The sequence below is a fragment of the Lacerta agilis genome, chromosome 8 (genome assembly GCF_009819535.1).
Source record: "Lacerta agilis isolate rLacAgi1 chromosome 8, rLacAgi1.pri, whole genome shotgun sequence".
Taxonomy (NCBI): Eukaryota; Metazoa; Chordata; class Lepidosauria; order Squamata; family Lacertidae; genus Lacerta; species Lacerta agilis.
The window spans coordinates 48,811,964-48,834,576 of record NC_046319.1 but is presented as its reverse complement, the minus strand read 5'-3'; the positions used below and the strand labels follow the sequence as shown (position 1 = coordinate 48,834,576).

The window sequence follows — 22,613 nt, the reverse complement described above, 5'->3', positions numbered from 1 at the left end:
CTTGCAGGATTTCCCCCCACCTTGTTTTCTAAGCCACCCCAAAACAGTAAGTTTTGTCCATGGGAATGTTTCTAAACCAGAAACATTCAGACCTTAATAAAATATTCAGCTTTGTAAGAGTGGTATTTTGATGTCCAGTCCTCAATTTATACTATATAAACATGTTCCTCAGTTTTCATGGTTTACTTTTCAGATTCACTTGTGTTTCTAATCCAATACTTTTAGACAAGTTTAAGTAGGGAAAAGGGTATTGTCTTTATTTAAAAACAAAACAATCACAATTATTTTATTCACATACAGGTAAAAGCTTTTAAGAGCATCTTCTGCTTGTTCCCACCCCAACCCCACCCAGCATGCATTATCAGGGGCGCCCAGACAAACACTGATTCACCACTTCCAACAGGTGGTTGTTTTCCAAGGCAGCTGCCACTCTCTCTTTGTCAGCCAGTTGCTTGTTTACTGTGAAAAAGAACCCCACAAGAGGAGTTAGTGAAGACTTCACCCATCATCTTCTGCTGTATAGCTCAAGGGCTAGGACCCCACCAAAAAAATTCCAAGTGGTATTTGTACTCTTCCCTTCCAGCTTTTCCTTCAAAACAAATATAGAAGGGAATGCAAGTGACTTGTTCTGAGGGGTATTTAGTGGTGAATTTCAAACCTACCTGCATGCTCTGAGGCATGTGTTCCAGGCGTTATGTGGACATCCACCTGGGAGGAGGAAAAGAAGAAGCATCATTTGTTTCACCCAATAATGTTCTCCCAGGTTGAACTGACAGGAGGAATAATAAAATTATATCTCGCTAATCCAATTTCACCTTAATTTAATTTGGTTGCTCAGTTACACACCATCACCAGTCCCCTCCCTTCCATTCTGTATTTCATTGGTGAGGATGTGCTGTCACTTTGGCAGTTTCTTTGTTTCTAATGCCAAACCAAGAATTCTTCTAGTGGGATAAATACTCTGGCTGGGCAGATTACCTTGATCAAAACCTCACAAAAGCCACCATTGGATATGAAGAAGCCACTAGGAAGCAGGAGTGGGAGGGGCTCAAACAGCTGAAAGAAGGCATCTGATCAATGGAGGAGCGGGGGCAGCCAGGGACCCCTTTCCTTATTGCTTTGAAAAAACGGCACTTGGTTTCCAGCATGTCAAATTCCAAAAAGCAGCATGGGCTGCATAGGATCCTGCAATTGATAGCCTCAGGTGCTTTAACAGAAACAAAGAGGAGAAGGAAAGCCCACATATCGCTTTGATGCCTAGCCTGTCAAGTGCCAAGATGAGCAAGAGCTTCTGCAACCGGGAGTCACTGGAAGCAAGTAAGGAGGAAATTCATGCTGCTTTCCAGGGTGCTGTAGCTGCTGCCTCTTGGAGCCAAGCAGTGGTCTTGCAAACAGGAGCTACTCCCCAAGGGCCATGCCAACTGTTTGTCGGGGGACCTTTCCTAGGCAGATCAAGTCTTCTGGCACCGCTGGCTGTTTGAATTTATATCTGCCATCCCCACCCCATCCCTTGCAACACCTTCACAGCATTCTAGAATGTCAAGTCAAAGCAGCACTTTGGGGTCCCCCTTGAAGGCTGCTGACCCAGGTCGTTGTTTTGTCTCCCACATTTGTCTTGCTTTTCAATGCTTTGAAGAGCTACTGGAACTTGCAGCTGCCACCACACTTTCTATCCCCTGCAGAATTCTAATTTCTGCCCATGGCTGGTGGGAGACAAGGGGTGAGCACAGCAGGTTTGCAATGGGGAATGCAGACACTGTAAAAGCAGAACTACCAGTACAGTTCTACTCACTGATCACACAAGAGCAACGCCCCTCATGTCCACCCTATGCAACAAAAACAGAATTTCTCCATTGCCCTTTTGGCCATTTGCAGCCACTCACCTTAAACCTTTCAGGGAGGGATCTGATCAGTTTCACTTTGACTGAAAGGCCAATTAATGTTGCCATGCTGCAGTGAGGAATGGTGGGGGTGAATTCCACTGAAACGGTGCTCTCAGCATCATTTACCTGTGAAAGACCCATCCCGACCCAATCACAAATTTTTAAAGAGAGTCATAATTTAAACCAGATAAAATGCAGTTATAATTGGAAAAAGCTAATTGGCTTGTGTCTTTGCATCTTACTAACTGCAGTTGTACATTGAGAATTAGACTCCTCTCAGTCTGAAGATGATGCCCAGGAACTCACAAAGAAAACCAAGCAACCTGGGGACAAATAGAAGAGGACGCCTTCACCTCAAAATCGCCCCCTTTATCACATACATAGCCCAATAAGACAACAAGAACCCACCGACAGCATACGAATCAATATGGCTAACTTGACCCAACAATCCCTACCCCACCCTCACAAATGCAAACAAACCTCACTGCAGCCAACTACAGGCAGCCAACAAAACCCTGGCCCTAGCACTATCCCTCTCACTACCAAGGAGATGTCATAAGTGAATAGAAAGAGAACCTACCCAGTTGACGCTAACACAAAACCCAACACCTGCACTATATAAAAAAAATAGTGTCCGAGTCTGAGCCAAGGGCCACTGAGCTAACCAGGTGGTGGTGAGAAGATGGGAGGGGGCATCACTGTAGGGCATGATGGTAGCAGCTTGGATAAGTCACACAGGTGCAGTTATATAAAAAGCCTCCTGGGGTGGGCAGTGAAATGGGGAATTTAAGAATCAGGCCAGGCAAAACTGGAAAGACACCTGTTCTTCCTTGAAGCTGCATCTCTCTTAAAGAATCTGTTTGTACCTGGTTTTCATGAATTTAGTGACATGAGCTACAGCCTGTTCAGTGGCCTCTGGCTCAAAAAGAGGCCATTTTTTCTCTCCAGCTTGGAAAAGGCAAAGAAAGGCCAACAACACTCACCTTGACTCGAACTTGTTCTACAACGTTTAGCTCTTCTAATGTTAAGGGATGCTCTGGGTCGTTGATGGAACGAATGAGATGTAGAAAGTCAAGGAAAAGCACAGCCAGGCACAAAGCAACAATCCCTGTGGGGATGCAATTCTTCATTTAAGATGGGAGCTTCCCAAATGTTCCCCAATGAAGACAAACTGCTCAAGCCTTCCCAACAGCAACGAATGCAGAAAACAGGTTGGGTAATACCTCTTTGGAGAGGCCAATTGCACACTATTAGACAACATCTTTTTAGTCCAGGGGTGGGGACTCTATGGCCCTCCTTATGCTCTTGGATTCCCCACTCCCATCAGCCTGTGTGATAGGTACTATAGTCCAATATCTGGAGGACCACAGACTCTCCATCTCTGCTTTATGCAATCCTCCCCTCTCTACTAAATGCCACTTTCTCTTTCTTCTGAGATGATCACACCCTGGCAGGAGATTTTGCATGAATACCCTGAGTTACCTGCTGAATGACAGCAAGGGACCACCGGCTTTATAATACAACTTTTTTAAAAAATTGTATGAGCGGCCAATCCTACAACTCTACATACCTATTGTGGGGCTTCTACATCGTGCAAACTATCAATCCTACCCTGAAGAGCAGGAACTAGAGATGCTTGAGGAAATCAACCTGTGCTGTTTCTAATACAAACCTAATACAGACCTGCTCTGTGCCTAAAAACTTTATTCTGTGAACTGCCCTGAAACCCTGGGTATAGGGTTCCTCCGTTTATGAACTTAATCCGTTCCAGAGGTCCGTTTGTAACCCGAAACCGTTCTTAACATGAGGCACGCTTTCACTAATGGTGCCTGCTGCTGCGCCGCCGGCATGCAACCTCCACTCGCATCCCAAGCAAAGTTCGCAACCAGGAGCATCTACTTCCGGGTCAGCGGAGCTCGTAACCCGAAGCATTCGTAAGGAGGGTGGTACGTAACACAAGGTTCCACTGTATATTAATTCGATAAATAATAATAATAATAATAATAATAATAAGCCTGCTGAATTGGGCTAATGACCCATCTAGTCCATTCTTAATAATTTTTGTTACCTTTTTACAGACCATTTCCTCTACAGTATCCTTTTGGAGATGAGGCAATCAGAAGTCACACAGTGTTCAAAGAGCAGTTGCATGGTACGATACCAGCAATTTTGTTTTCAATTCCTTTCCAAACAATCACAATTATCTTTTCATTTTAACAATCTGAAAAAATTAATGTTACTGGTAAACCTTGCCTCCTTGCTGCTAATCCCTAATTCTAAATCATTTATAAACAACTTAAAAGAGCACAATCCCAACACTGATCACTGGAGGACTCCATTTTCAACATCTCCCTATATGGAGAACTGTCCGTTTATTCCTACTCTTTCATTCCTGAAGCTTAAACAAGAGGACCTCTTCTATCATTCCTCGACTGCTAAGCTTACGCAGGAGTTATTGGTGAGGGGCTTCATCAAAAGCTTTTTTGAAAGTCCAAGTGCTCCATGTCAGCCCTACATGCTTGTTGACACCCTCAAAGAAATCTAAATAGGTTCATGAGGTAGGACTTGCCTCCTCCTGACAGATTGTAACTTATTCGGCTCGAAAAACGTATCGAGGTGCGTCAAGAAACGACTACTGTATATTGATGTGACTATTCAACCGACCTGCTTATTGAGTGAAGGCGTGAAAGTGACACGTTCTGCCCACCCCAGACACAAACCCACCGTGCTTGCTGCCCCCAGAGCCCCACCCTGGGCACCCAGGTGGCTTAGCCCCTCTTGGCCGGCTCCTCATCCGCCTTCCCGACCCCAACCCAGGCGCCGCTGCAAGCGGGAGGCGTCACTTCCATGAGCCACTGGAGAAGCTCTAAGAACCACAAGAAGCGCCGGGCCCGCCCCCTCCGCCCCAGGGAGACTTTTCCCCTTGGCAGGCGAACCCCGGCTGGGCTCAGCTGAGGATATCGAAGATCTCCCGGTCGTCGATGGCGTCAGGCAGCTCGTCGTCCTCCTCGCGCGCCGTGACGGGCCGCTCGCCCTGGCGCCGGTAGATGAGCGGGTTCGCGTTTTCCAGGGCTCCGATCGCCGGCGAGGCAGACGGATCTTGGCCCACCATGGCGACGGCGGCAGCAGCGGCACTCAGCCGACTAGACCGGGCGCCGTTGCCAAGCACTTTCCCACACCGGAAGGACGCTAAGCGGAGGTGGCTCCGGCGTGACGCGCTTCCGGCATTTGGGTAACGCGCTCGCTTGCGTCAGATGCCTTAGCGCAGTGGAGCTAATAAACAGAGGAGCCCATCTCGCTGCCTTTAGCGGGAGCTTCCGGGTTCGCTTTGTTTCCAATTTTGCTTCTCCCCGCGGCAGAAGTGTGAGTTGCTGGGAGGAAACGCCTGAGTGTTCGTGCACAGACAGAAAGTAGCCTCTGAGCATATACAGACTGCTCTCCCCTTACCTTGAGTAACTGCCGCCTCTGCCTTCTTTGCGTGGTTTGAGGGGTCCCTGGGAGGCCATCCAGTCGCACCCGCCTGTTCAGTGCAGGATTTTGCGGCTTCAGCTTCCCTGCCAGGAAGGCCACCCAGCAGCCGAGGGTCCACTGTGAGAGTGGCAGGCTGAAGGTTACTAATGGAAAAAGTCCTCGCGGAGCCCCAAAAATCACCGGGAAGGGGGGGGGCGCCCTGCGCTGTGAAAGGGGAATGGGTGGAGGCCGAGGGTCTCTTTTCAGCCCATGGGCCGCATTCCCACTCCGTGGAAATAGCTACCTGCAGCAAGAAGGGGAAAAAACCTGTCGCTTCCCCCTCACAGGGCTACAATGTCCAGCGCCCTTATCGAACTACAGTTTCCATGAGACTTTAGGGGAAGCGGTACGCTTTGGATGCCCTTTAAATGCATGGCGTGGATCTGCCCTCATCAGTTAACATTCTACTAGGAGGGAAAAAGAGGGAGTGAGGGAAGAGGTGGTGACTTCCTCTCACCCTTCACAGCACCCAAAGGAACGTGGCATCAGCACATGTTCCTTCCCGCTCCTCTGGCAGCAATGCCAGCCAAAGAGAGCCAAAGCGGGGCACGGTCACACTTACACTTTCCTGCCTTAGACTCTGCCCTTTCCATTGGCTCCAGCTGGTTTGGCAGCTTTTGTGTAACCTTTCCTCACATTACAGTTAATGATTCTCTTTTGTTGAAAGCTGAATCACTGGTCTGATGTTATTATGGCTTGATGCTAGGTGAATCTGAACGTTTTCCTGGCTTTTCTTTGTAAGGGATGACGATCTTTGTACCCTGCCCTAAAAGCATATAAAGGCCCAGCGGCCCAGGGGGCAGTAAAGCATAATGGCATCAGCCCCATGGAGTGCCCTGTTCTGGGTTGCTGCAATTAGCACTGTTGGCTTCAGAATCCTTGAAGGCAAAGGTAAGGGGAGTGTTTCATTTTGACTGATAAACGAAAGAGTGAAATAGCCCCTTGCAATCCAATCTTCAGGAGAGTGAAGAGGAGCATCTCTGCCTGTGTCAGTCTACATTTTTCCAGTTACACCATTTTTGTATTATTATTCCAGTCTGTAGAAGATACAGTGACATTTCTCAGCAGTAGAACACCTGTCTTGCATGCAGAAGGCCCCAGCTTCAATCCCCAGTGGCATATCTAGGTAGGGTTAGGAAAGCCCCTGTCAGAAACTCAAGCAAGCCACTGGCAGTAAGTGTACTGTAGACAGTTCTGAGCAAGGTAGATCAATGGTCTGACTTGATCTAAGAGCATCTTCATGCGTTATTCAGAAATACAACTCAGAATGCACCAGCAGCTCTCTCCCACCCTTCACCCTTCTCTTGCAAACAGCAGCCCATCTCGTTCCTGTGTCTGACACTCTGCATAAGAGCACTTCAATTACTCCAACTGCCACTCATCAGGGGAGGAAATGGGTGCTGGATTTAAAAAAAGATTTGGGTGAGGGAGTTGTGTGTGTGTCAGAGAGAGAGAGAGAGAGAGAGAGAGAGAGAGAAGCGGGACTAGAAATTGATTCTGTGATGTGTTCTCTAACTTAGAGTTAGGTTTCCTCTCTTACTTGGCAGTAAATCCCATTGTATCTGGAAACTGCATAGGGATGGGTTGGAGATGACAATGGTAGGATGAAGATTTACCAATAGGAGGTGAGGGTGGTGGAGAGGCAGGGAAAGGCAATGTGCATTGGTTGAAGACTTCCCCACCTCCTAATAGCTAAAGGCATCAAAACAAGTGATATCCTGCCACTTACCGGTAACTGCATGTGCTGGCTTCAGGACCAAAGCAATTGAGGCAGGCTCTATAGCATTTTATTTACACCATTCCCTGCACGGCATGTTCTTATAAGATTGCCAGTAGTACATGTGAAAAGGATCTAGAGGTTTTAGTAGACCACAAGCTTAACACCAGTCAACAGTGTGATGTAGCTTGCATATTTTTTACAATAAGTTTTGTCTTTTCCGTATTCATTTTAAAGCCAGACACCCTGCCAAAATCATGTATTATCTCTATTGCTTTGGCAATACTTGTTTCTGGTTCTTCTGTTGTTAACAAAATATTATCCGCAAAGGCTCTGATCTTAAAAACCTCTTTTCCCAATGTTATTCCTATGATCTTTTTATCTTTCCTTATTTCTTATAGCAGTATCTCTAATGTCAATATAAAGAGTAAAGGTGAAAGGGGACACCCTTGTCCGGTGCCCTTCTCCACTGGAAAACATTCTGCCCTGACACTATTAATTATTAAACTAGCTTGCTGCTTCTCATAAATCAATTTTATACCTCTACAATAGTTTCCCACCAATGATGCTAGTTCCAATACCTTCTGTAAAAATATCCTTGATAAGTTATCAAAAGCCTTCTCAGCGTCTATTAGCATAAGCGCCGTTCTATTAAAGGTAAAGGGACCCCTCACCATTAGGTCTAGTTGTGTCCGACTCTGGGGTTGCGGCGCTCATCTCACATTACTGGCCAAGGAAGCTGGCGTACAGCTTCCAGGTCATGTGGCCAGCATGACTAAGCTGCTTCTGGTGAACAGAAACACCGCTTACCTTCCTGCCGGAGCGGTACCTTTTTATCTACTTGCACTTTGACGTCCTTTCGAACTGCTAGGTGGGCAGGAGCTGGGACTGAGCAATGGGAGCTCACCCCGTCACAGGGATTCGAACTGCCGACCTTCTGATCAGCAAGCCCTAGGCTCTGTGGTTTAACTCACAGCGCCGTTCTATTATCTGGCCTTAATTTCAAATATTCCAATAAATCAATCACTATCCTCATATTTGTCTTTATATGCCTATTTGGAAGAAATCCCACTTGATCTTGATTTATGTTGTCCTTTAAAAGTTATTTCAATCTGTTAATATACCAGCAAATAGCTTATAATCATTATTAAGCAATGATATGGGTCTATAATTATTGAATGATTCTCTATCTGTTCCTTGTTTATGAATTAAAGTAATATTTGCTTCTTGCCAAGGGTTTGGGGTTCTTCCTTTCCTCATTATACTATTCATTAGTGTTTTTAAAGGTATCATAATAGAATCTTCTAACTTTTTACAATGTATTGCAGGAAGCCCATCTGGGCCTGGCACTTTCCCCAATTTTAGATTCGTAATTGCATGGTGTATTTCCATTATCGTGATTGGTGCATTTAGTTGTTCCATTTTGTTTTTACTTATTTTTGGAATTTGTTTGTCCTGTAGATATTTTATTATTTCTTGTTTTATTTTACTTATGGTAAAAAATATGCAAGAACAAGAATAAAAAGAACTTCAGGAAAAGGTTGGCTTACAGATCGCCAAGAAAGAAAAATATTTGGGTATGGATCTAACTATGAAGAATATTAATTTGCTTAAAAATAATTATGAAAAAGTTTGGAAAGGAATAAGGAAAGATTTTGAAACCTGGAGCAGATTAAAGATCAATATGGGGAAGAATCTCCACAATAAAGATGAATGTTTTACTAAAAATGCTATATTTGTTCCAAACGATTATATTATAAAGAGAACTATAATATAAATAAAGAGAATTGCTTTGAAGAATGGAGGAAAGATATAACGAGTTTCGTATGACAAGGAAAAAAACTGGATAAAATATAAATTATTGACAGAAAGAAAAGAAAGGGGAGGATTGGCATTGCCAATTTAAAATTATATTATGAAGCAGAATGCTTAATATGGGTAAGAGATTGGATTAGATTGAAAAATCTAATATATTAGACCTTGAAAGCTTCAATAATAGATACGGATGGCATGCGTATCTTAATTATGAGAAGGTAAAAGTCAATAAGGAATTTACAAGTCATATATTAAGAAGTGCATTATATAAGGTTTGGAACAAATATAGACTACAGTTGGAAACACAGACACCTTGGTGGATATCGCCGCTGGAGGCATATGCTGTAAAAAAATTGAATATGAGGACAAATTGGCCAACATTTAGACAGTTATTGGAAGAGGAACAAGGGAAATTCATATTAAAATCCTTTGAAGAGATACGGCAATATGAAATTGATTGATGGCAATATATACAACTTAGAGGTATATTTAATTCGAATCAAAATATTATTTTATAATAATTCAGAGTAATAAGAAATGGTTATCTAAAGCATATAATCTTTTATTGGACTGGGAATTGGACTGGGAATTGATGGATGAAGACGTGAAAGAAACGATGATTAAATGGGCTCAGGATGTCGGTCATACTATCTATCTAGAACAATGGGAGAAACTCTGGTGAGAATATATACGATTTACCACCTCATATACAATCAAAGAAAATTTTGTTAAAATGTTCCACAGGTGGTATTTAACACCAGTTAAGTTGGCAAAGATATATAAATTGAATTCAAACCTTTGTTGGAGATGTGGTGAAGAAATAGGAACAACAATACATATGTGGTGGAGGTGTGAGAAAATTAAGAAATTTTGGACAGTAATACATGAAGAATTAAAGAAAATGTTGAAAATATCAATAATAAAAAACCAGAGTCATATCTCCTTGGATTGATAGGGGAAGAAATACCACCGGGGGGGGGATTTTCTTAGATGCAAGTATAGCAGCTACAGTAGTGATTGCTGCTAAGTGGAAGTTACAAATTATACTCTCAAGGGAGGAATGGATCTGTGAATTAAATGAATATTTAGTTTTGGCAAAATTAACAGCTATTATAAGAAATCAATCGAATCAAAAATTTAAAAAGGAGTGGAAATGTTTTGATGAATATATGGTAAAATATTGCTCAAAAAAGATATGCTAATATGCCTAGATTAAAATGTAAAGTAACTGAGGGAAGGAAAATTAGTAAGGAAAGATAATAAGAGCATATAGAAGATATGAGAAGATTGTAGAATGCAAAGATTAATGTAATTTCAGAATGTAGAGGAAATCGAGTGGAGGCGGAGGGAAGTGGGGGGAGGGACAAAAGAATATTATGCTTGATTGATGAGTTAAATGATAAATACAATTATGGGTAGGGATGGGAAGGATGTGGTGACAGTTTTGGTATGTATTATTGTGATGTATTTGTATTTCTATTATGATGCAATATTGAAAAACCAATAAATAAAAAAATCAGTGTGATGTAGCTGCAAAATAACCTAATGCTATTCTAGGGTGCATCAACAGGAATATAGTGTACCAACCAAGGGAAGTAATAGTCCTGTTCTGTTCTGCCTTGGTCAGACCACACCTGGAATACTGTGTCCAGTTTTTGGCACCACAATTTAAGAAGAATATTGACAAGCTGGAATATGTGCAGAGGAAGGCAATCAAGGGTCTGGAAACCAAGCCTTATGAGGAACAGTTGAGGGAATTGGGTATTGGGTATGTTTAGCCTGGTAAGGAGGAAACAGAGAGGAGACATGATAGGCACCTTCAAATATCTAAAGGGCTGTCACATGGAGGATAGAGCAAATTTGATTTCTCCTTCACCGGAAGCTAGGACTGAAACCAATGGCTCCAAGTTACAAGAAATGAGATTCTGACTCAATATCAGGAAGATGTTCTTTCATAAAATGGTGTATCACTTTTGTTTCTGGTTTATATGATTTTAAGCACAGTGTTAAACAGAAAAAGCTGCTGACTTTTAAAATGAAATAGTATATTTTTTTAAAGCTATAGCCAGAGAAAACTCACTTCAACTCAAAGTGCTGATAGCAGAGGATGGCTGCTCTCATGTCCTTTGTGTGCAGGGAGAAGGGAGGCTGGCTTTGGCTTTGCACAGATCCTTTCTAGGGGAGGGGCGTGGTCAGGCCCAATGCTCTCTGGCCCCCTGGTTTTATATAGTTCTATATCTTTGCCTCTGCATTTGTGATTGCACACATTTAAAAAACTTTATTTGTATGCATGCATTGTGTAGGTCCAGAAGGCGCCCACCCAGAAGTTGCCACAAAATATGGACAGCTCCGAGGGAAGCAAGCGAGTGTAAAGGGCACAGAGCGGCTGGTTGATGTCTTCCTGGGCATCCCCTTTGCAAAGCCTCCCACTGGCTCCTTGAGATTCTCCTCACCGCAACCGCCTGAGCCATGGGATGGCGTGAGAGATGCTACCACGTACCCAGCAGTGTAAGAGAGATGCAGTTCGATCCTCTTGGCTGCACTAGGGAAATAAAAACCAGCAGAGAAGAATGTTTATGGGGAGGTGTTGGGAACCACTCACATGTTTTCATCATCATCTTTTTTTAAAGGATTCATTTATTTTATTTTTTTGAGAAAGGAATCACTGGAAACAAAACAGGTCTAATTGCTGAAAGAAAATTCTGCTTTTAACTTAACATGGACATCACAGAAATTCCAATATCTGCAACCTTAATGGGTCAGAGCAGTCCAGACATTTCAGCAACCAGCCCTCAGCCATTGGAGGTTGAGAGCTCTTTCACTGTTAATCCCACAACATTTTAGCTGCATTCAGTAAATTCAGAATTAATTATTTGACCATGTTTGACAAATAATTTGCAATGATATTAATTCAATGCTAATATGGCTTTAAACTCAGGGTGGTGAATTATTTGAGAGAAGGCATGGAATATTATGTTCCAATAATCTTGTGAAGGCTAATAGTCCCATCACATTTGTAGCATATCTTTCCTAAGACACCAATATTACCAGCATTTAAATCTATTAACAGAGGATATCCTGTTTTCAGACTAAAACAGTTTATGCTGATTTCCCTGAACAGAAAGGCTGAGTGGTCCTGCTCTGATTGACCGAAACATTGTCATCCATTTTCTAAGATTAGAGTGTCAAGAAGACCCCTTTCTTGTTGCTCTTTTTAAAAAATAAATAAATTGAAGAGTTTATTAAGTCCACACCTTTGCCAGTAAACCTTTAAACTGGCCTGTGTTAGTTTGTCCCTGACACCAACTCTCGTGACTTCTTGCAAATTATTATCTTTATATATGAGCTAGTATGTTCACTCTGTTATTTCCAAAGTCATGGGGAGTGTGGGGGGTGTCCTTTCTGCAGGTGTCCCCAGGATCTGGATATACTCAAAGGAATTCAGAAGAGATGGAAAGAAAAGCACCCGCCCTTCCGAAGTTCCGAGGACTGTTTGTATTTAAACATTTATACTCCCGCAGATTCCCCCAAGGCATCTAAGTTGCCAGTAAGTACATATTTTAAATGGACTGAAAGCAGCGTTGCAAAGCAAGGTGGCTGGCAGCAGATTCTGGGTTGATGGCAGTGGCTCTTGCCAATGTCATTTTTCTCTGAAGAGTCCTCTGCCTCTCGTATTCTTACAAAGGGCAATTTTGATTGGTTACGCCACCTCCTTTCTTTAATTGTTCTGAATAAAATAAAATAAAAACTGGATAACTGCACCTTGAACTGTTCGCAAAACTAAATGGTTGCGAGGTCTGTTGCTGCAAAATTGCCTGACTACGATGATGCCATACAGTGCATCTTCCCCATCCATTATAAAATAGTCTATATGTCCAATTATTATATGCTATTTATTTCAAAAACATTTTATGAAAAATGCTCTCTATGCAACCTTCCGGTCATTCCCTGCCACCCCTGTTCTTTTGAAGGTGATGGTGTGGATTCACGGAGGGAACATGATCTTTGGGGCAGCTTCCAGGTTTGATGGTTCCGCGCTAGCTGCCTATGAAGATGTGGTGGTGGTCATCCTTCAGTACAGGCTGGGCATTTTGGGGTTCTTCAGGTAAGATTCTTTGGCTAAAGGTATTCCAGGGCCCTTTTCACTAGAAGGGCTTTGGGTTGACCTGCCGGGTCAGCTCTTCTCGCCACTTGTGCACCCAAAACCCCTTGGAAGGACCTGGTATTGAGTCAAAGCGCCAACCTTTTCTCCAAAATCCACCTGAGTGCTGAGCTTGCTGCTCCTTGCCAACGGTTTCCTTTCAGCACAGGGGACGAGAGTGCTCGAGGGAACTGGGCCCTTTTGGACCAGTTAGCAGCTCTCCAGTGGATCCAGGAAAACATCAGAGATTTCAGGGGCGATCCGGAATTGGTGACTCTCTTTGGTGTCTCTGCAGGATCCATGAGTGCTTCAGCCCATGTGAGTTCCAAAGTGTTATATGGTGGGGTTTTCTATTATAGTAATAGGCTGCTTAATTCTCAGGTGGACATTTTACAGAACATAAAATAATGATCTCTGACATTGTCTCAAAGCTGTGGAAAGGATGGGTGGGGGTAGCTGTCACTGCTAACTTGCAGAACCCTCTTTGGTGTCTGGCTGCAAGAAAGATTAGGAAGAAGGAATTGGATGCAATAGGTGTAAGTTCTATGGGGACTCAGAGGCCTAAATTGATATTCAGGGCTTTTGTTAGGTCAGCGGCAGGGCATAATGTCCGTTGCCAATGGTGTCCTTTCTCCTCTGCCAGGTTATGTCTCCCTTGTCAAAGGGTTTATTCCACAGAGCCATCCTGGAGAGCGGTGTCTCACAGCTTCCAATAGTCTTCCAGAACAGGTCTCAGTCTGCTGAAGTAGGTTTGTTTGTTTGTTTGACCGGATGAGACCAAAATGTTTTCTGTCCCAAGGATGCTGGTTTTTTCTTTTCTTTTTTAAACACAGCCCAGGGGGCAAAAGTTGGGTGGAGTCCCCCAGTGTCATGAATGCAGGGCAGGGCTGGCTCACACATGAGGTAGGCTGAGGCATTGAGGCAACCGTCCCAGGCGGTGGAACCCCAAAAGGTGGTGCCCTGCAGGCGCCCTTTCCCCCTCGCTGCCTCCACCTCCAGCAGAAAAGAAGCAGTGGCAACTTCCGGTGAGCTCTTGCCAAGATCTTACTGAAATCTCATGAGATCTCACCGCAACCCACCACCACAGCTTCTCTCAGTGCCATGACTGGAATTAGTAACAGGTAACAGGTGTGGCACAGGGCCAGTCTGGAGTAAAACAAAAGGGCACCAGGTAGTAACAATATGCACTCTTGCCCTTTAGAAATGGAGGTGTGAGGTATGTTGTGCTGCTTTCGGCTGAGGGAGAGGGACGACTCATATAGGAATGGTCCTGTTGGTAGATAGATGGGAGGAGGCCTGCCAGGGAGATGTGATTAAAATGGGTCCCTCAGCACCCTGACAGGGCCTTACTCCTATAGGGTGAGGATGGTGGACCATTCATGCCCACCGTGAACCAGATGGTTGGGCAATGGGCAAGCTGCTCCTAGAGGCCTGAAAATAACACACTGGGGAATTTTTTAATGTGAGCATATTGGTCTTGGGGCCTACACGCTGAGGACAAGATGCACTGTAAAGACTCAAAACATCTGTTCCTTGGGGTCAGGGATAAAAGGACAGGCAAAACAATTGCTTTCTGTCACCAGGGCTCCAGCATTCTTAGGGACATATGGAGAGCACTGAAACCTGCTGAAACCTGTTCCTTCAGATCAGGGGCAATGGGGTAGTCACCTAGAGAGGTTAAATAATACCCCAAAATGTCAATTTTTGTCATTGGGCCCCGAAAGTTCTTGGGCAAAACAGAAGGTTGGGCAGCCTTAAAACCCTTTCCATCGTGTTTCTTTGGCAACAAGATGAATGCATACTGGGGTCACAACTCACCCCAAAAGCCATGTTTAAGGCTGGCATACCTCAATAGTGCTTTCAGGCAGAATTCTAAAGCGACCCTCAAAGGGAGGTGGGAATTACAGTGAAAATGGGGTGGGGCACATGCTACTTTTTAGTTTGACAAATGGTGGACTCTCTGTTCTCCACCCTTTGAATGCTTAGTGTGCCAGAGGTGGCAGCAGATAAGAGTTCCTGTCATTGTGTACATATACAGAAAATTGCGCGTATCTTTGGCTGTGAGATGACCACTTCAGCAGCCTTAGTCCAGTGTCTTCGGCAGAAGAGTGATCAGGAGCTGATCCACGCTGACCTTAGCATGCAGGTAAGTGACATGAGTGGTCAGGAAAGAGCCCCCCACCCCATGCTGGGGCCTTGATGCCCTGCTCAGTTGTTTCTCCCTTCCCAGCAAGGGGAACCACCTGGAGTGCTCATTAAGACCTTCTGCTCCAAGTGTGTATTGCTGTTTATGAGGGCAATTAGAGGAATGGACCAGCCCATCTTATAGCTTCCTTTTTGTCCTAGTGTACAGTGGTACCTCTGGTTACGAACTTAATTCGTTCCGGAGGTCCGTTCTTAACCTGAAACCGTTCTTAACCTGAGGTACCACTTTAGCTAATGGGGCCTCCCACTGCCTCTGCACAGCCGCCGCGCAATTTCTTTTCTCATCCTGAGGTAAAGTTCTTAACCCGAGTTACTACTTCCAGGTTAGCGGAGTCTATAACCTGAAATGTTTGTAACCCGAGGTGTTTGTAACCCGAGGTACCACTGTAATATAAATATGGAATATAAAAAGTGTGGAAACTGGATTTAAATACATGTTTAAATAGATCTTTTATTTGATCAGAATATTATTATTGATTTATTAATCTCAAGGAGATTACAATAAAAACAACTAAAAACAGACAATACTGTGGAGCACATTATAGTTTCCTTGGTGCTCTGGTGTCCTGCTTGCCTTGAAACAGGAGGGTTGGTGGCTAGAGCTCAGGCATAAGACTTGGTCCAAACCTGACTGAATAGGGTGAGGCTGCAGCATCGTGCCCACTAAACAGTTGGCAGAGAGATGGGGAGAGTACAACTTTGCTTGTTCTTCTCGATCTCTTGTCGGCTTTCAGTGCCATTAACCGTAACAGCCTTCAGGAGTCACTCTAGAAAGTGGGGTTTGGGGGCACTGTACTTCCTTGGTTCTGCTCATGGGAAGCTACTCATGGTTCCATCTTGTTCCCCATGCTATTGAACATCTATGAAGCTGCTGGGAGCTGTCATCAGGAGCTTTGAAGGTGCTGCCAAAAGGCAGGTGACACCCAGCTCTATCTCTCTGCTTCATCTGAATCAGGAGAGGCAACTGAGGTGCTAGACAGGCTGAGCTCCTCATTCCTCCCGGCCTATTTTGGCTTGGTCAGGGTGGAGGGTGGTGGGGTGGTCCTGGGCCCTTCAGTTAAACGTCTCCTTTCCTTCCCTTTGCTCAGGGCTTGGGGCCATCTTTGGATGGTGTGTTCATGCCGAAGACCCCAGAGGAGATTCTGGCTGGGAGGGAGGTCAGTGCTGTGCCCCTCATGGTCGGAGTCACCAACCATGAATTTGGCTGGAATTCGCGTGTGGTAAGATCCTGCTAGCGAGGCCTTTTCTTTCTCTCCCCCCCCCCAAATGTCTGCATGAAATCCCTGTGATAAGAGGGGCCTCACAACTAGGCTATGAATTTAATGGTTGGTGGTGGTTTCTAAGCATAAACTTACTCCTTTAGACCACAAAGGCTCATTAGAAGTTCTCAAGCAGAAGTTCTTGGTGACAAATTGGTTCACTGGGGGCAATAATGGATCTCAACAAAGATATTTTAATAATTAAACAACACGGACAAATGAACATTCCCAACCAAGAATTACTCTGGAGTTTCTCTCAAAGGCACAGCTAACCCTTCTTTTCTTTTTTGATGCAGACTGGGTCCATGGAAGGGTTTAAGGAAGTGGGAGACAGGGACAGAATCCGTACTACTTCAGAAGCAATCCTCCCCATTTTGGTAACTATTTATTTTGTTGATTTGCATCCTTTCTCTGAGAAACTTTGAGAACAAATATTCTGCAGCATGGTGCCTTTGGATCTTGTCTGCCCCCCCCCCCGCCTCCCAGATGAGATGAGATTGATTACGAGCACCAGCCTGTAGATGTTTGCCTGGATGTGGCAACTCATGCCTAGGCTGAGAGGTGACTGGTGATGGGGGGGGGGAGTTAGGATCCAGAGGAGTCCTCTCCTGACATCATTGGGATGGAATGGGGGCTCTGGCATTAGCTCTGATGGTTGCTTGCAGGGTTGGCAGAGGAGGAGGAGGAGAAGGGGGTGAGAGAGGGAACTAACCCCTGTCCCTCTCCTTCTCCTGAGGCCATTGGAAGCAGCTGCTTATGGGGTGAGGGTGGGGGAGCTTCACAGCCCTCACATGTTCCCAGCCAGTGGCATTCCCCAAAGTCCCCCAGATCGTACCTGACCTAATGCTGGGAGGGGGTCCTGCTTTGGTTCCATTCAGAAGGACATGGGTGTAGCAGTGGCAGGGTGTGAGGGAGGGAGAATAACCTTTTGACTCCCTTTCCCAAGGTAGGCCAGACATGATGCCCAAGGCCAGTTAGGCTTCCACCAGCACACCCTTCTTAGCCCCCTCTAACATGGAGGGGAGCGCTTTCCAGAATGCCAAGGCAAATTTATCAGAGGGTGAACAGAAATAGCATACAGTTCATCCCCAGCGGCTGGCTTTTCTCGGTCAGCCTGCTTCTTACACACTTGTAGCACGAATCAAGTAACAAAGGGCACATTTGAGAAAGGAGGGGACACCACCACCCCCGCCCCAGCAATGGCCATTTCCCGCCATCTCTTTTCTTCTCTCTCAGGGGATCCCACTTGAACTCCTGCCAATGGTACTTGAGGAGTACCTTGGGGACACCGACAACCTGGATGAGCTCAGAGATGGGTTCCTGGACTTGATTGGAGATGTGTTCATTGTTATCCCATCCATAAAAACATTACGGTATCACAGAGGTAAAAAGATTGTCCCCCGCCTCCGCCAGGTGTTACTTATAATAAAGTCTCCTCTTGACATTAAAGCACCTGCGATGCATGCTGTCCATTTGAGGCACACCCTTTCCTCAGAGGATCCCCAGAGCCAGACTGTGGGGTGTCTAGAGTTTAACTCCAAGAGACTCTCTGTGTAATTTCTTGAGTTCTTGAAGGAAAGAACAAAATTATTTCCAGATATCAAAGACTTTCAGGAATTTAGCGTGGGGAGCCTGGTGTCAGGGCTCTTGTGTGTGTTTGCAGTTTCCAAGTGCTGGCATGGCAAGCAAGCATTGTCTCCCCCTCTGCCACTTCAGTAATTTACACTGTAAATTCATGACATCCAGTAGGTCTGTAATTCCTTGCGTCTAAGATTTACATAAGCTGGCACCGCAACTGCTTTGAGGGAGAAGACTAGATTTATCCATGTGAGTAAATAGGCAAGAGGGGTCACCCACTGTCAGTCAGCATTTTATTTGAGTAGTTCGCATAGGAGGGAGAATTAAATTGTTCTGGTTTAAATTGTACTATAAGGCACAATATCTGCTTCACCACTGATGGAACACATCACGTAGGCATTCTGCAGCTCATGAGTTGCATCACTGAAAGTCCAGAAGACATTTTGTTCCTAAGTAACTGTAGGGATGCAGCAATTATTTCCTTCATCTCTAATGTCGAGGGCTCCTGTGTTGATACCCCAGAATTGCAATCATTATTCTGTGTAGCTGCGATTAGAGTTCCTAGGTAAGTTTTCCCTGCTCCTGTGTGGTGTTTCTTTCCTAGTTAGAAGCTTTTTGCAACTATTTCTCAGCTGCGCATAAGTCCTAGTCAGTTCTCAGCAACCTTTGGTTCTTTGCCTGGTTATTGTTGGGGGTCACATGGGCTTCTGTGCTTACCAAAGGAGAGTACACTTGGCTGAGTTCCAAGCCAGCTTCTTTGATCCCTGGGCAAACTAGATGAGTAAATCATTCCTGAATTGGACAAAAGCCTGTGGGTGAAAAGGCCAAGGTATGAACTTCCTCACCCATTAGCAGATACAGACCTGGTCAGTGATGTGGGCTGACTGAGCCACTGGGAGCAGGTCATGAAGAAGTCCCATTGGGAGTAACATGAGATTCTGGTGCAAGGGCTGCACCCATCTCACAAGTGCCTGCATAACCGCTGTTGCACCTTTTCAGGGTTTCTCTTTTCAAATGCACTAAATCTGCAAGGTAGTTTTTCAAAGCCTTTGATTCATAGGCTTTGTATGTTTCTACGGATCTAGATAATGTTTGTGTGTAAATGCAAAGTGTGTTACAAGCTGCCAGAGAATAGTTTTTGGAAGCCCTCTGGGTACCTGGAGGAGGTTCTGCCTTCTCCCAGACCACCTGAGAGCCCAAACTGTTGAGTGCTGTAAAGGTATATTCTAGGCACTTCTCTGGCTTCTCATTGGCAGAGGTGAGGTGGGTGAAAAAGAAAGGAGGGGGGCATTCCAGCTGTGGCACCTCCACCTGTGGAATGTCCTCCACAGGGAAGCTGGACCAAGGGTGCCAACATTGTTTTCTTTTAGATGTGAAAGCCTTATAATTTCCCCTGGGGCTTTTTGAAGCAGAGAGTGCCTGGTGAACTAGAATGAAGCCTCCCTGGATCTTACCAGAAAGCCCCTCTGATTTAACAGGAGACCCTTCAGACCTGAATCGAAGGCTGCCCCCTACCTAGCAGCTGAAAGGCAAAGGACAGGGAGCCACCATCCTTAGGGAATGCACTTCTGCCTTCTCTCTCAGCCTCTGTCTCCTTTTGTTCCATCTTTAGAGACCGGGGCTCCCACTTACTTCTTTGAGTACCAGCACCGTCCCAGTTTGTACCACGATACCAAACCAGACTACGTGAAAGCGGATCATGCAGACGAAGTTGGGTTCGTCTTTGGAGGGCCGTTTCTCACTGGTGACATTCGCCTGCATGGTAAACAGCGGCTATCCTGTGACCAGGACTCGCTTTTGGGGAAGGTTGCTGTAGGGCGGGTCAGCTTCCAGGCACGGGAGGCAGGCATGGTGTCCCCCCCAAGCCTGTTGGGTTTGCCATCATCTGCCATGCTGAAACCCTTTTGGCGTGACAGGGATTTGGTGCCTACAGATTACACTATGAATTGGTGGAAGAGGTGGACAGACTGATCACCTGCCCTGTTCGCTTTTCTAATTAACAGTTTGCATGTTGCTTTCTAGGGATATAATACATTCAAAGTGAAATGAAACCAAAGGGTGATGTAGCAAGGCTCCCTTAGGGCGCAGGACATGGGAAGGGCCTGAGCAGTTCTTATTGGGGTGGCCCACTTTCTGGGGCTCTGCTGGGCACGTAACCAACAGTGGGGATGGAGGAAAGCAGAAGCAGGAAGAGGCCACTCCCGCCTGTGGTCAGTAGAGGGTGCATAAGGACAAGAAAACCTCCAAACCAGTTCACCTTTAACTGGGGGTGGGGGGAGGGTGGGGAGGGCACCTCCTTCTTCATTGTTAAGCAAGAGAAGCTAGTAGGATACTGGCACTCATCCAAACTAGCTGTTTTCCCCCGAGGAAACCAAATCTTTACTGCTGAATTGGAGAAAACATCTCCGGATTGATGCCTGCTCCAATTTATCGCTAAAGAACAGGTTTTCCTGGACAAGCGGGAACCTGCTCGGACCCACACATTCCTGGCACAGGACAAGTGCAACTCTGGATGAGCCCTGGGCTGTGCTTCAATGGAGGCTCCCACCTCCAGGACTTCCCCATCTCTGCCTCTCTGGGAGGCAGCTTACTCCCTCACTTTCTCCCCTCTGCCAAGTGTTTTGAGTGGCCTTTTCTCCTCCTGCAGTCCCCTTTGGGCATTTGGCCTAGGGCATGGCTCCGGCACAACCCCAGGATACCTGGCCCATCACATCCAAACACTTCTGCAGCCTCTGCCTTGACACGGACAAATCTATACATTCTTGTGAGGTTTCCTTGCCCATTTCAGAACAGAGCACCACCAGCCATGTGGCTCAGGGCTGTCAGGCAAGACTACACATTGAAATAGACCTTCTTCTTTGGAGTAAGATTGTTTTCCACAAACATAGGCTTAACAGTGAGTCCGTAAGTGACTGTGGAGGCCAAGGTTTCCAGGCAGGAGTTGATCATGGACAGGGTTTGCAAACATGCCTTCCTTTTAGCTTGTTTCTCCTTTTGGCCCTGAGTTCACGCTTCTTCAAAGTCCATGGCACCTTTGCTAAAGGCTGTTCTCCAATTGGAGAGCTTGCAGAGCACTACAAATGACAGGCACTTTTTTATGCACAAGCTTTCCTGCAGATATTCTGATGGATGCTGCAGCTCCCCCTGCCCCCCACATTCTGCTTCAGAGAATGAATTACTGAACTGGGTAACCATTGGGAGTGGGATTTGTATTTCCAGCGATCCCAGCTGTGTAATGAACTTCCCTCCCTCTGTTCTTCAGGTGACGCCACAGAGGAGGAGAAAGTTCTTAGCAGAACCATGATGAAATATTGGGCTAACTTTGCTCGCAGGGGGTGAGTCATGGGCCACAGTGATAGTTATGGGGGTGTGGTGTGGCTGGCTGGCTGGAAGGCATGTAGGATGCCTTGGCTGACATGACAGAAGGTTTGTTTGTTGTTGGTTTTGCTCCTAGAAACCCAAATGGAGAAGGTTTGGTAGAGTGGCCGGCCTATAACACCCAGGAGCAGTATCTAGAGATAAATCTGAAGCAAAAAGTCTCACTGAAGCTGAAAGAGAAAAAAGTGGAATTTTGGCTAAAGACTATCCCTGAGAAGGTGAATGAGTTGAGAAGAAAACACACGGAGTTGTAATTCTCAAGCAGCTATGGACAATAAATAGAGCACCAAAATGACAAATGATAGTTACTTGTTAACATATATTTTTCCACAAAACAAATACAGCATATTTCTTTATTCTGAGCTGCAAAATAATGGAGTAGGTAATAGAAAAAATTAGTTAAATAAACATCTCTATCTTGTAAATTATGTTTATTCCTTTCCTGCAGGAGGTATACACATTGTTACTAAGCCTAGATAAAAGTTACCTTTTGTTTAATTCAGTGTTTAGTTTCAGATCTTTTGCATAGTCAAAAGGATGCAGTAACATAGTTATGATTTACAAAACTTGAAAAAGAATTATAAAAATGAATATAGTGTTACATTTAGACTTTCAGAATAAAGGGATGCCATTTTTATGTCAGAAAAGTGTCTGATCCTTGGCCTTCCTTCAAAAGTTTCACCCTTCACAAAAGGCTCATATAGGCTGATGGGGCAGCCTCTCATTTTTTAAAGGGGCAAATGCAAGAGATGGGCCCCCAGTTTTGGATCAGGACTGTGTGCGTGACCCATACCTCCATGTGTCCCTGTTATGCACCAACACACATGCAAACATGTCACAACAGAAACGTGATATTTCAAAATATTGGGCCTACAGTGACAGTGTACCAGAGAAAGTTAGCAAAACATCCTGTTGCCCCAATTTGGATAGAAGCAAAAGACTGCTTATTATCACATAGTGCCAAAATAGTTGCACCTGTGCTGGGTGAAACTGCAAAAAACAGCTACAGATAATTAATTGGCCAGTCCGTTGAAAAGTGGAGCATGGACTCTATAAACACACCACCCTGTTCAGACTAACAGCTCACACCAACTCATTTCTATGGGCAGACTAAGTTGGGGGGTGGA

General features: G+C 45.1%; 2 protein-coding genes across 2 annotated transcripts; one reads left to right on the top strand and one right to left on the bottom strand.

The window, feature by feature from the left end:
- Nucleotides 1–236: 236 nt before the first annotated feature.
- On the bottom strand, nucleotides 237–5,129 carry CIAO2B (cytosolic iron-sulfur assembly component 2B). Its single transcript, XM_033157287.1, has 5 exons — nucleotides 4,845–5,129; nucleotides 2,867–2,946; nucleotides 1,884–2,009; nucleotides 663–708; nucleotides 237–459 (listed from the first exon to the last, which is right to left on the bottom strand). The coding sequence occupies exons 1-5, from the start codon at nucleotides 4,993–4,995 to the stop codon at nucleotides 362–364; spliced, it is 501 nt and encodes a 166-aa protein (XP_033013178.1). The 5' UTR covers nucleotides 4,996–5,129; the 3' UTR covers nucleotides 237–361.
- A 999-nt stretch (nucleotides 5,130–6,128) lies between these two features.
- Nucleotides 6,129–22,133, top strand: LOC117051160 (fatty acyl-CoA hydrolase precursor, medium chain-like). The gene is made up of 13 exons (XM_033157286.1): nucleotides 6,129–6,284; nucleotides 11,229–11,433; nucleotides 12,334–12,472; nucleotides 12,897–13,030; nucleotides 13,231–13,384; nucleotides 13,710–13,811; nucleotides 15,105–15,212; nucleotides 16,360–16,491; nucleotides 16,827–16,907; nucleotides 17,767–17,914; nucleotides 19,721–19,870; nucleotides 21,371–21,443; nucleotides 21,563–22,133. Exons 1-13 carry the CDS (start codon nucleotides 6,206–6,208, stop codon nucleotides 21,738–21,740), a joined length of 1,683 nt encoding a protein of 560 aa, XP_033013177.1. The 5' UTR covers nucleotides 6,129–6,205; the 3' UTR covers nucleotides 21,741–22,133.
- Nucleotides 22,134–22,613: the final 480 nt, after the last annotated feature.

What these genes read in the sequence shown, in the direction of transcription:
- CIAO2B (XM_033157287.1), bottom strand. Translation starts at nt 4,995, where the DNA reads ATGGTGGGCCAAGATCCGTCTGCCTCGCCGGCGATCGGAGCCCTGGAA. An exon ending in CGACGACCGGGAGATCTTCG is followed by an intron (nt 2,947 to 4,844) that starts ATATCCTCAGCT and finishes TTGACTTTCTAC; the next exon opens with ATCTCATTCGTTCCATCAAC. An exon ending in TAGAACAAGTTCGAGTCAAG is followed by an intron (nt 2,010 to 2,866) that starts GTGAGTGTTGTT and finishes GGTCTTTCACAG; the next exon opens with GTAAATGATGCTGAGAGCAC.
- LOC117051160 (XM_033157286.1), top strand. Translation starts at nt 6,206, where the DNA reads ATGGCATCAGCCCCATGGAGTGCCCTGTTCTGGGTTGCTGCAATTAGC. An exon ending in GCTACCACGTACCCAGCAGT is followed by an intron (nt 11,434 to 12,333) that starts GTAAGAGAGATG and finishes TCCTTTCTGCAG; the next exon opens with GTGTCCCCAGGATCTGGATA. An exon ending in TTGGCTGGAATTCGCGTGTG is followed by an intron (nt 16,492 to 16,826) that starts GTAAGATCCTGC and finishes TTTTTGATGCAG; the next exon opens with ACTGGGTCCATGGAAGGGTT.